We start from the raw sequence: 13,412 nt of genomic DNA on the forward strand, positions 1-13,412 counted from the left end.
TCACCAATGCATTGTAGTTTTCTCAGGAAATCTGTGGTGTCACGGATATAGCTGGGAGTGCTGGTGGCGTAGGGTCTGAGTAGGGAGTCCACATATCCAGACAGTCCTTCAGTGAGAGTACCAATGCCCGAGATGATGGGGCGTCCAGGATTTCCAGGTTTGTGGATCTTGGGTAGTAGATAGAATAACCCCGGTCGGGGCTCTAAGGGTATGTTGATTTGTTCCTGTGTTAGTGTAGGGAGTGTCCTGAGTAGATGGTGCAGTTTCTTAGTGTATTCCTCAGTGGGATCTGAGGAAAGTGGCCTGTAGAATTTGGTATTGGAGAGTTGTCTGGCAGCCTCCTTCTGGTAGTCAGACCTGTTCATGATGACAACAGCACCTCCTTTATCAGCCTCTTTGATGATAATGTCAGGGTGGTTTCTGAGGCTGTGGATGGCATTGCGTTCTGCACGACTTAGGTTATGAGGCAAGCGATGTTGTTTTTCCACAATTTCTGCCTGTGCACGTCGGCGGAAGCATTCTATGTATAGGTCCAGACTGTCATTTCGACCCTCAGGAGGAGTCCATGTGGAGTTCTTCTTCCTGTGTTGTTGGTGGGAGGGTAGCGGTGTATCAGTGTGCTGTTCAGTGTTATCTTGAAAGTATTCTTTGAGTCGGAGGCGGCGAAAGTAGGCTTCCAGATCACCGCAGAACTGTATCATGTTCGTGGGGGTGCTGGGGCAAAAAGAGAGTCCCCGAGATAGGACAGACTCTTCTGCTGGGTTGAGTGTGTAGCTGGATAAATTGACGATATTGCTGGGTGAGTTAGGGGTACCCCTGTTGTGGCCCCATGTGCCAGGTAGGATTTTAGACAGTTTACGGTCCTTTTTCCTTTGTAGAGAGGTGAAGTGTGTAATGTAGATCTCCTGTCTTATTTTAGTAAAGTCCATTTGTGTGGAGGGTTGGTTATTTATGAAAGTCTCCAGGTTGGAGAGCTCTTTCTTGATGTTTATCTGTTTGCTGTATAGGATGCTGATCAGGTGGTTCCTCAGTTTCTTTGATAGTGTATGGCATAATCTCTCACTGTGGTCTGTGCAGTATGTAGATAGCAATGGATTTTTCACCTTCAGTCCATTTGGTATGATGTCCATCCGTTTGCATTTGGAAAGGAAGATGATATCTGTCTGTATTTGTGCAAGTTTCTTCATTTATTTCAAATTCGGTGACAATATATACCTCCAGACCAGTGGCACCGCTATGGGCACCCGCATGGCCCCACAATATGCCAACATCTTTATGGCTGACCTGGAACAACGCTTCCTCAGCTCTCGTCCACTCACGCCCCTTCTCTACCTACGCTACATTGATGACATCTTCATCATCTGGACCCATGGGAAGGAGACCCTGGAAGAATTCCACCATGATTTCAACAGCTTCCACCCCACCATCAACCTCAGCCTGGACCAATCTACACGGGAGGTCCACTTCCTGGACACCACAGTACAAATAAGCAATGGCCACGTTAACACCACCCTATACCGAAAACCCACCGACCGCTATGCCTACCATCATGCCTCCAGCTTCCACCCCGGACACACCACATGATCCATCGTCTACAGCCAAGCACTGAGGTACAACCGCATCTGCTCCAACCCCTCAGACAGAGACCAACACCTACAAGATCTTCACCAAGCATTCTCAAAACTACGATACCCACACAAGGAAATAAAGGAACAAATCAACAGAGCCAGACGTGTATCCAGAAGCCTCCTGCTACAAGACAGGCCCAAAAAAGAAACCAACAGAACTCCACTGGCCATCACCTACAGCCCTCAGCTTAAACCTCTCCAACGCATCATCAGTGATCTACAACCCATCCTGGACAATGATCCCTCACTTTCACAGACCTTGGGAGGCAGGCCACAGACAACCCGCCAACCTTAAGCATATTCTCACCAGCAACCATGCACCGCACCATAACAACTCTAACTCAGGAACCAACCCATGCAACAAACCTCGATGCCAACTCTGCCCACATATCTACACCAGCAGCACTATCACAGGACCTAACCAGATCAGCTACAACATCACCGGCTCATTCACCTGCACGTCCACCAATGTTATATATGCCATCATGTGCCAGCAATGCCCCTCTGCTATGTACGTTGGCCAAACTGGACAGTCACTACGCAAGAGGATAAATGGACACAAGTCAGATATCAGGAATGGCAATATACAAAAACCTGTAGGAGAACACTTCAACCTCCCTGGCCACACAATAGCAGATGTTAAGGTAGCCATCTTACAGCAAAAAAACTTCAGGACCAGACTCCAAAGAGAAACTGCTGAGCTCCAGTTCATTTGCAAATTTGACACCATCAGATCAGGATTAAACAAAGACTGTGAATGGCTATCCAACTACAGAAGCAGTTTCTCCTCCCTTGGTGTTCACACCTCTACTGCTAGCAGAGCACCTCACCCTCCCTGATTGAACTAACCTCGTTATCTCCATACTGATTTATACCTGCCTCTGGAGATTTCCATTACTTGCATCTGAAGAAGTGAGGTTCTTACCCACGAAAGCTTATGCTCCCAATACTTCTGTTAGTCTTAAAGGTGCCACAGGACCCTCTGTTGCTTTCTAAAAGTAGCGTTCCTCTCGCCATTGCCAATAACTTAATATGACATTTTGCAGCATATGTTACTGCTGCTCCAAACAGGAGGCACTTCCCTCTCTGCAGCATGTCCGCAGAAGAACCATGTGCATGAGAAGATTGGGGGCTTGCCACTGCCACTATGGCACCTGTGAGGTTTCAATATCCCTACTAGCTCTGTTGCAAAGAAGGGAGCATTCTGTTCATTTACCACTCCCAAGATTCCACACAGATTTGGGCCATAGTAAAGACAGAGAAAAATCCAAAATTGTTTTTAACACATTGGCAAGTCCAGCCTGAAATTCTGGTCATTGTGAGATTACAGTGAAATTGTTCTATACATGTAGGGATGTCACTACACGAGGATTCCACTGCATATTTCTAAGTGACCAAACTCATGCAATATTAAGAATAATTAAAGGAGTTATGAGGGGGGGAGAGAAAGGAGCAATAAAAGAGTACCTCCCTGAAGGGGGGGTTCCAAAAGAGGATGGAGCTCGGCTGATCTCAGTGGAGGCAGATGACAGAACAAGAAGCAATGGTCTCAAGTTGCAGTGGGGGAGGTCTAGGTTGGATACTAGGAAAAACTATTTCACCAGGAGGGTGGTGAAGCACTGGAAGGGTTACCTAGGGAGGTGGTGGAATCTCCATCCTTACAGATTTTTAAGGCCCGGCTTGACATAGCCCTCGCTGGGATGATTTAGTTGGGATTGGTCCTACTTTGAGCAGGGGATTGGACTAGATGATCTCCTGAGGTCCCTTCCAACCCTAATCTTCTATGATTCTATGAATCCAGGACTCGCCTTACTATCTGAAGCTTTGAAATATCTTGCTGGGGAAGAAGAGAAATGCCTGCCCATCCCACAGATAAAGGTCATGGAGTTATTTCCTCCAATTCCAGTCCCACTGCCAGTCCTCGCATTGCATAGAATGCGTAGCTCAAGTAGCTAGTTGTTTTTCTTGGGCTTCAGACCAGCCCCATTTCAATCTGTGATGCTAAAGTAGCTATGCAGATTAAAACTCATTAAGTCATACTTGACTGCCTGAATCAATACATCCCTGGGGGAAAATATTATTTGCCACATTTTATCAGAACAGTGTGAGCAATCAAAGAAATCATTTGCAATAGACTCAAATTCTCTCTGCCTTCTCTTCCTATGTGCAATGAATATAGCGTGCATGGTCACCTGGCAGACTCTCAAACTTTACAAAATAGCATATTTCTAAAATAAATTAAAGGGTGATGCAGGATTTTCATTTGTAAATCTGGAAAAAGGATATTCTCTACAATTTATATATGAAAGCATGTGAAAACCCCCACAAATGTTTGCATTCTATTTCAATGAGCCCAACATAGAAAATTTTTGAGAAAATACTTTGTGAATTTATTAAGTATAAGAATATACTACATCTGAGGACTTCCCAATTTTTGTTTTTACATTTAATATAATTTTACACATCAATAATCTCCATAAAAGAAGACCCTGAGAATAAATCTAATCTGAAAACTAAGATTCTTCAACCATAACAGTTTTCAATGCCTCCTCTGTCTAAAGGAGAGGGAAAGTGGGTATCTTGCATATAAGAATTACAACAGGCCAAGGTATTAGTTTCTCTAGACACCAACCAAGTTGCAAGACTTGTTATACCAAGGACTATAAGAAGAAAATTAATAGTGTCCATTTCTTAGAGCCATATTTTTGCCCACAGGATAATATCTGGGACCTAGCTTAAAAATTCAACAAAAAACAACATTGTGCTCTTCTTTGATTTCAGACCTTCATTATCCCAGTGTCCAATATTACATTAGAGCAGACTTCTACTACAAGATATACATTGTAGATTTTATCTCAAATGTAACATGAAACAGTCCTCCAGACTTTATATATTACTGGGTATCATGCACTCTCCATTTAGGATTACTTTTTTTTTTGTTTAATATGAACTCCTGTGCTGCTGGATATAATCAGAACTTATGAGGGGTTCAACACCAGATATAATCAAAATGATAGTACTACCTAAACATCTCCCCCCATCTTTCATATGTCACTAGTCTCCTTAGATTAGAAACTCTTGATAGTAGGGATCATGTCTTCTTTGGCATTAATACAGCACTAACTACCCGGGGACCACCATGCTGATATGAGCCCTGCAGGAATATAAATATTAAATAATAATAATGCCCAACCTCCCAGATATATGTACTACATGAATAGGATCTCATCACTGCTTATCTCTGTACTGCCAACAGATGATTGGTTCAACTCTATCGAGTTCTTAAAGATTATTTTTTTGCAGCTGCTATTGTAGTTCTCAGAAGGATGGGTATGTCTTTTCCTTTGTCCAGCAGGAGTTACCAACTGTGACCCAGAGACCACTTGGTGCAAACTTGCACAGGGGTCACAGGGATTTATAGGGATCTCCGGGGTCAGCTATATGCACAATAGCTCACCAAAGTGTGGCGTGTAAAAGCCAGTAGCCCACAGGTCATAATAATCATTGTGAAATACATGTATGGATAAAAATGTAAGCAGTTATGTATCTATACTGAAAATTACATTCTTAAAGCCTTGGAGCTAAGGCAGGTTACCCAAAGGTGACATGCCTTGGACATGGTCCTTTCAGGCAGGGGGTAACAGATGGTCTATTCGTTTATTGGTTGTCTGCTTCACAATACAGGCCTATTTGCATACTGAGCCAGGCGCCAGTCAAAAGGTTGTCTAAGCTACAAGAGAGAAAATTTACAGGAACAAAACAAAACAGCAAGGAGGTGTCTTGTTTATGAATGAAGACAAGTAAAGACTTGTATATCTTGGGGGGCAAAGGAACACACTGGGTCCTTTGCCTAGGAGGCAAGCTAACCGTTTGCCTGTCTCATTAAAGGAGGATCATAGCCGGCTTGGTTATAAAGTGCAAGGACTTCGGGTGATCACTCGACAAGACATGAGAATGCCTAGTTAATTAAGTCCAAGCTCTAGAATGCATGCTATGATTTTACTTCATATGTAACCATTTGTTCCAATACATCTACCTGCTATTACTTGAATCTCTATGCTTTGTTAAATATAACTTATGTTTATAGGGAAACCAAGTACATCTAAGTGCTGTGTGTTAAGTGGAGAGGCAATCTGAGGCAGAACTGGTGAACTGTTTCTTTGGAAGCAGCAAATCTGTGAATAGTGCAAGCGTCCAGTAGACCAGGGGCTGGACACAGAGACATGCAGAAGGCTCGAGGGTTGTGGTGTGCCAAGCACTAACCTGCAGGGGCTCATGGAGCCTAGAGTGGAGTGGAGTGGAGCCTTGTGTTGCCAGTGGCCAGTAGAGTTAGGAAGCTGACCCACGTCAGGCACAGACAGGCTTCCTCATGCTAAGTGTGAGGTGCCTCACAACCCTTGGTACCCCCAGGCAGTGTTACACCAACGAAGTGGAGTAATTTGAGGCCAGGCCTGAGCAGTTAATTCCAATAGCATTATCCTACCATTTTCACAAAGAACACTACCCACCCTTCAGTCATGTATTGGCTTTTACTACTACACAGCCTGTTCCTCCATTTTATTCTGCTCCCTTGATCTGCCATCCTGCTGCACTTCTCTCCTTCCCACGCCTACATTATCTAGTCCTTGTGACAGTTATTTTAAATATACCAGAGGATAAACCTCCTTCATAGGTATTATTTTTATTGGTTTTTTTTTGTTTTTTTACTGATTCCGCACACACAACATTGAGCAATCCCGTAGCAATATTTTCTACACAAAGCTAGCAGCCATTTAATATTAAGTAATGAACCACTTAAATAGAAAATAATCCAGCTGTCGTCTTAGACCATTGCCCATGACCTGAACTTATCCCTATACCATTTTGCAGCTTGGAGGATGGGGTTTTCCTTCTGATGGAAGAATCAGGATTTAGTGTTTTAGAACAGTGACCCCCAAAGAGCCTCTTACGGTGTCATTATTAACCTTGTTTAAAAAAACAAAACAAAACAACCAAAAAAACATGACTTATATCTGATGGTGGAACCCCAGCTATTTGGAATTCTAAACTGTCTTTCATTCAAAATTTGTTTAACGAGCACATAAAAAATTTCTTCTACTTAACCTGCATTTTTCTTTAAAAATAAAATCCTACAAAACATTAAGCATTCACAACAGAATAAGAACATTTTGTACAAGATGTTAATAAAACTAGCATTGTCTTCTTTGCCTTCAAAAATGCTAGTATAAAAAGACAGAGCATAGGAAAATGGTTAATAAGGTAATACCAAATGTTAAGCATCTAATTCCCATCACAAATTTCTCTAGTTTCTCTCACAGTCTTCTAAAATCCTTGATACATCTACTATAATGTACATATTGTACTACACCCTTGATATGGATGCAGTTACGCACACTTTGAAATGTTCAATAAACCATGAAAATAAGAGATTGTTAGTCTAGTATTCTGCCAAATGACTTCTCTAAACAAAAACAGGTACATGAACATAACTTTCTCATAGCTAGCAGGATTACAGATTAATACCGCAGATACTAACATGAATTGAAATACAGTTTGCAATTTAAATTAAGGTTTGAAGATAAATTTCCTTTGTCAATGTGAAAGTCAATTTTTACAACGTATGACCCATTTTTATATTGACTACATTTACATATTCAAGTGTTTAAACAAAATCTAGACCATACATTCGAACCCTGCACACATGCCTCGGACAGATGTTAAAACAAAGGTACAGCTCTAATAGATTTTCACAGTAGGACACAATTAACAAAAAAAATAGAGTCCTCTTAGATGAGATTGGTCTTCATTCAGCAGCCATGTTATCATAATCTAGGACCTCCCTCCAACATTGTTTAAACTGTGCTAATAGTAACTGTTTTTAAATACAAACGTGGTTGTTGATACCCTGCCTTCTCTAAGCAATGTAGTCCATTGTTTTTTTCCCCTCCCTCTGAGAGTTGTTCAAGCAAAACTTTGCAGTACTGCCTGATTATAGTCTACAGCATAATTTCTAGCGCCATTAAAATATATTTATCTTTCTTTTCAATGGTCAGGAGAACTACATTAGAGCTGTGCTAGCAACAACTGTATTTGTGAGAAACACTGCGCCCCTTATTATGGCTTTCAACCATAGGTAGAGAAGGCCCAAATGAAAAACCATCTTCCTCTTTCAACCGTAACATATTTCAACATGTTTTTCTCTCAACTGCGATCAAAAGGGAAATAATCAGCAGGTTTATTCTTATTGCTTAGTATGTAGGTAGTCTTACGCGCACACAATTATTTTTGTAGCTGTTGTCGTTACAGAAATTACGGTTTCTACCACACAACTTAAGAAGACATATACAGAGCTGCAATGTAACATGTTTAAAAATGTGAAGAACAGCATATTTAAAAGCTCTTTAAAAGGAGGTCAATTCTGACCTCTGGGCCATGAAGCAATGCATTAACAGCTCTGCAGAAAGAAAAATGATAAGGTATGAAATGAGTGCTCAGAAACTAGAACCTTATCAGGAAGAGTTTGATTCAAGCCTCTAAGACAAATTGCTCAGCAAGGCAAGTCACCTTCCTGCTGTGATGAGGATATAGCTGAATTTTCAATGCAATGACTATCTCTCCCATCATGTCTCCTCAACTTGATAGCCTTATATTCAGTGTACGGTTTACATTTTCTAAGCATCCAGCTCTTATTCTGAATACATCTTGTCAAAGTAGCCACATGCACTTCCAGGATAATTATCTTTTCCCTTTATCTGACAATTTAACATCAAGCACAACCACTTTAAAGTAAGTGTAGTCGCTAACAAGAAGCCAACTGTACACTGTCTTAGTTCAGCTACATCAAAGATGTTCATACAATCAAAATAAAGAAACTAAATTCCAAAGACAAACTTGTTGGTTGGATACTTTGCTTCATATGCTGCATGCTTCTCAAAAATCACCTCAACCACTATTCTTTATTCCTCCCCGTACTTACTTGAGCATCAGTGGACCTTTTCAGCAGTTCTTCCACAAAATTCCAATTGGATTCTACTTGTTTCTGGAAAGGAATGGTTGTCAACGTTAAATATCCGTTTTTCATAGTAGACATTATGTAATATTGTAAAACATGAAAACAAGAGTACAAGAGATTTCCTGAAATTTTCCACTTCCTCAAAGCATTTTGCAATAGTTGTTTAAAAGAGTCCCTTTGCATTTATATATGCAACTGATATTTCCCCCAACTTTAGACTATTTGCACTCTCAAAAATAAAATTTAAAAAATGTGTGTCTCTATTTCTGTCTTTATAGCATAAGTGTTACTCTAACCTTGTCAGGAGATTGTATTTTATTCCTATGCATAGCTCTCAGACAGTCACCAAAAATTAGTAAAGAAACAAAACGTTTATGCCATTTGTACATCAATCCCTCTAGTGACAGCTTCCACATGTAATAAATCTGTATTACAGTTTCTCAAAAGTAACAAAAAGATCAACAGCCCTCTAAAATGGAAAGGAGGGAAGCAAAGTACAGACTCCTTCTTCTCTTTCTTTGCAAATCTTTCACTAACTCATTTTACCTAGGTCAAACAGCTGTTTAATGCTAATAAATGTCAGTCAGGTTTCAGAGTAGCAGCCGTGTTAGTCTGTATCCGCAAAAATAACATTATTATTATTTGTTATTTTTGCAAATGTCAGTCAGTACCAACTTGGTCCAGAGTATAATCTGTTGCCTAGACAAAGTCCAGCTCAAAAGATTGTAGGGCAAATCAAACAAGGATCATAATTCATCACCTTCATGTCTGACAAGATTGATGGTTGTTTCAAATGGGCATTCAGATCACTTCTACAAAGCAGAAGTATGAATGGAAAAAAAAGTTCAGACTAAAGACAGTAAAGCTGTTTAAACATCTGGTTATGTAAGGTGTGGAAGAAAAGGGAGACATGTTTTTATAACCAAGAACATCTGCCAATAAAAATGTACATATAGATTTCTACCACAAACTTGATTACTTAAAGCCCTGATAATCTCTTACTTCCTTTATCTGTGCTACAATATCCACATAGAGGATCTCTGTAACCTTATTTTCCCATTACTTTTCTCCTCTTCACTTCTCTGTTGAATCCTGTCTTTATCTAAATTATAAACTCTTTGGAGCAGACGTCCTTTATAAATTTGCACAGAGTCCGGCATAATGGGCCTATGATTGGGATTTCCAAATGTAATAAAAAAAAATAACTATCCTCTCCTGCTTCACATGACTATGGTTCAGTTCAGTGCCTATCCCAGCTAAGAGAGAATTTTAAATACTAACTAATGTAAAAAGATATACTGCCGTCTACTTTTCAACACTAGTATCATTTGAGAGTTTAGCAGATACAACACTTTTGCATGACAAAAAAAATATTCAAAGGAATATGATGGAGGTGGTGGTGCTGGTTCTTCACAAATTAATACTAGAGATCAGAGGTGAACAAAGGATGGGCCTGCAGGAGACGAGGACAAGGACAAATGAACACAGAACAGAAAGGAACAGCAAAGGGGAAACATACTCCCATTTTGAAAGGTAAAGGGAGATGTCATTCTGTTAGGAAGAAGAGTAGGTAAAATGGGCATATATTAAGGCAGGTGACCTGCTTAGGAATGAGGACAGTAAATTTGGTGCCTGAAGTAGGAGAGAAGCAATAGACCTATTAGGATATATCTACACTGGAACAAAGATAAGTTTAATGTTAAAGGCTTTTTATATTATATTAAATATAAATATTAATAAAATTTTCCACTTCATATTTGGCTCTTATATTTTAGACTTTGGTGTTATTTTGAACACCAAACAGAGAAAATTGGAAAGTAAAATTTTGGTTTTATGAGCCTCGGAGTGCAAGCTAGTTGAGAATTTTCGTACAAAACAGATTTTCACCAGAAGATGCTTACTTGTCAACACTGAAATATTTCACAGAAACAGTTTCAATGAACTTCCAATAAAACACAGGCAGGGGTCCATTGCAAACCTGCCTGGTTTCCTGCCAGTTCACCTGCGGGTTGTTGCGGGGCGCAGGCTTCCAAGGTCCATGGCTCCAGGGCAGCTCTGCCTCAGAATCAGGGACCCCAGGACTTCCAGGGTCCACAGCTCTTGGACACTCTACCATGCAAACTGCCCCAGGGCAGGAGATCTCCGGGCTTAAAGGCTCCCTGCTGCACAGCCAGAGAGACTGGCAGCCCTGAGTATTCCAGTTCAAGCTGGGCTTGGCTCCTGACTCCTCAGCAGGGAACCTCTCGGGGGTCCTACTCTGGAACCTGGGAGCCCTGGCTCCCAACTGGGTGGATTGATTTAAATCACCCATTTTAATCACGATTTCAATCAGCAAGCAGAAAAACTTGATTTAAACCATCAATTTTAGCCATGGTTTGCATTTCTATTTTATAGTTATTTTCCTTTAGAAAAGTTGATTCTCATTGGCTTGTACTTGTTAAAACATGTTGATCTGCAATTAAATATTAGCCTATAGAATAAATTTGGTCCTTCTTTTTGCTTACCAGGAAGATACAGTGTAGTGTATCTATACATATTTATTTAAGCAAGTATATAGCTTAATTTACACATATTCCGTTTCTTAATTTTTCATCATGTTAGAAAATGGTCAATGATGCATTTCTTATTTACTATACTATTAATTTTGGATGGAAATTCAAAGTTAAACAAACAGCATTTTTATTATTAAATAGAACTACCTTAAATGTGATGGATACACATGAAAAAAAAGTTTAAATATAAAACATGTTTTGATAAAACTAACATTTATTAAACAAAGTAAGTATTGTCCGTAATTAGTGAATTAAACTGATTGTTCCTGGTCATCAAGTCGATCAAGCTTTTAGAACTAGTAGATTTCATTCTTTCACACTTAGTTTTTATTCATAAACTGGTACAGGAAAACAAGCTCTCTTACTTTTTCTTCTCCCAACAGGTTTCTTAACTTTGAATGAACAAGTCATTGAATTCAACTAACTGAATAAACTGAAATGAAGAAAGTATTCCCTCAGCACTTGCAGCAGAGGCTACTGCTGTCAAAAGCTGGTTTAGCACTTTAACGCCTGGTTGCAGAGGCTTAGCAAGTAACTTCCACCATTCAGTGGTTTGACTTTCTTTAAAATTTAGCAGCAAATATGTACTGCTTAATATTATTTATATAATTTAAATTACTTTAATAGATTACAATATAACATAGCTTGCCAATTTATTTTAAATAAGTTTAAAAATATTTTAAATCAATTTTTTTTATTATTGATTTTTATCTACCCTACCTACCAAGCTCCAAGGTTTCTGGCTCAATTTTCAGAACCATACATTCTGATGATTGCTATGCAAAAAAATTGTTGTTCCAAAACAGAATTTTATTTTTTTTCAGAATTTCCCCCAAAATGGAAATTCCAGCTTTCAACCAGCTCTAGTAAACACATCAAGATATCTGTCCAGCCCAAATTCACGGACAGTATATCAGAAGCAGCACACCTAGTGTCCCATAGCCAAAGTTCACAACATAAATATATAAGGCTTCTTAAAACCAGTGTCCAAATAACAGTTGGGCGGGGGTATAGGGGCAGGGGAGATTGGAAAACTTCTTACAGCCAAAATCAAAAACAGGGAAATCACCAGGTCTCCTTTCCACTACTTCCAGGAGAAATCTAGGGTGAAATCCAGGGCCTCCGTAAAAACTGATGCTAAAATTCCCACTGAATTCAATGTCCAAGTTTTCGCCCTTAGTCTCTAAGTCAGTCCAAACTCAGAGGGAGAATGACATCCAAAAACCCAACACATTCCCTCTTATGGTCTCAATTTTCTCTGCTCATTAAGAGAACTCATCTCATCTGAATCCAGCTAAATTCCCCCCATAATTGCATTCCTCTGTTATCTTGGCAGTGAGGGGAGACAACTGTTTAAAACCCATCCCTGCCAGCCAATATGTAGTTTCAACACACCTCATTCCAAACCCAGTCGCTCCCAAGCCAAAAAGATTAGTCCTGAGGCTGGCAGAGTCCAGTAACCGTCAACCATACCCATCGTGTAAGCATTCATCATGCAGTTAAGCCAAAACTTCAGCTGCCACCTTTGGCGTCCATTGGCAGCAGCTTTTCCAGGTGTAGACAAAGGCACTCTCCTCTCCTAGCTCACCTGGCAGAGCTGTGCTAAGCTTCTCTGCTGGAAGTCGCTCTTTTCATATCTTATACAGCAGTCACTTCAGACAATTCAAAGGCAAAAATCTCCAGCCCCAAGTAATTCTGACTATATTTCCCTACCCCACAGCAGTGTTAAAATTGACCCCTGCAATGTTCAAAAGTGGCGATTTTTCTCTCCAAGCCCTGTTTGGTTTTTAAATGTATGAAAAGTACTTTTCAGAATAATGTGGCGTGGTCTGTGTTTCGGTTAGAGAAAATACAAAAATAGGCGGACTGTGCACCCCTCTTCACTCTGAGAAATGAAGACTGGATAGTTCCCTATATGGGCAACAGAGGAACTGGACACAATTTTCCTGTTTAAATCTACATGTATGAAATGACTATGTTATACGAACTAAAGAAAAAAAGAACTACGTCTGAACCCTATTTAGAATTTTAAAAGCTTTCATATTAACCTCAAGGCCAAAGCAGTCCACATTAGAAAACTGAAACTCTTCCACAGATGACACAGGACTAGAGGCAATTTCCGCTAAGGACCATATGAATAACCATCATTATTATACATCACCCTCCCACCTTTGATCACAGTTTAATAAGAGAAAGAATACGTATAATAGAGTCCTCTAT

The 13,412-nt window shown here is 40.0% G+C and overlaps 1 protein-coding gene across 1 annotated transcript in view; it reads right to left on the bottom strand.

Annotated features, from left to right (window-relative positions):
- The window catches only part of MMS22L (MMS22 like, DNA repair protein), a 144,313-nt gene that overhangs the window by 88,485 nt on the left and 42,416 nt on the right, over positions 1-13,412 (bottom strand). Inside the window, exon 11 of the mRNA XM_065401695.1 lies at positions 8,605-8,667. Coding sequence (XP_065257767.1) covers positions 8,605-8,667 — 63 coding nt within the window. The remainder of the gene's footprint in view (positions 1-8,604; positions 8,668-13,412) is intronic.

This window comes from Emys orbicularis, chromosome 3 (assembly GCF_028017835.1).
Source record: "Emys orbicularis isolate rEmyOrb1 chromosome 3, rEmyOrb1.hap1, whole genome shotgun sequence".
Classification (NCBI taxonomy): Eukaryota; Metazoa; Chordata; order Testudines; family Emydidae; genus Emys; species Emys orbicularis.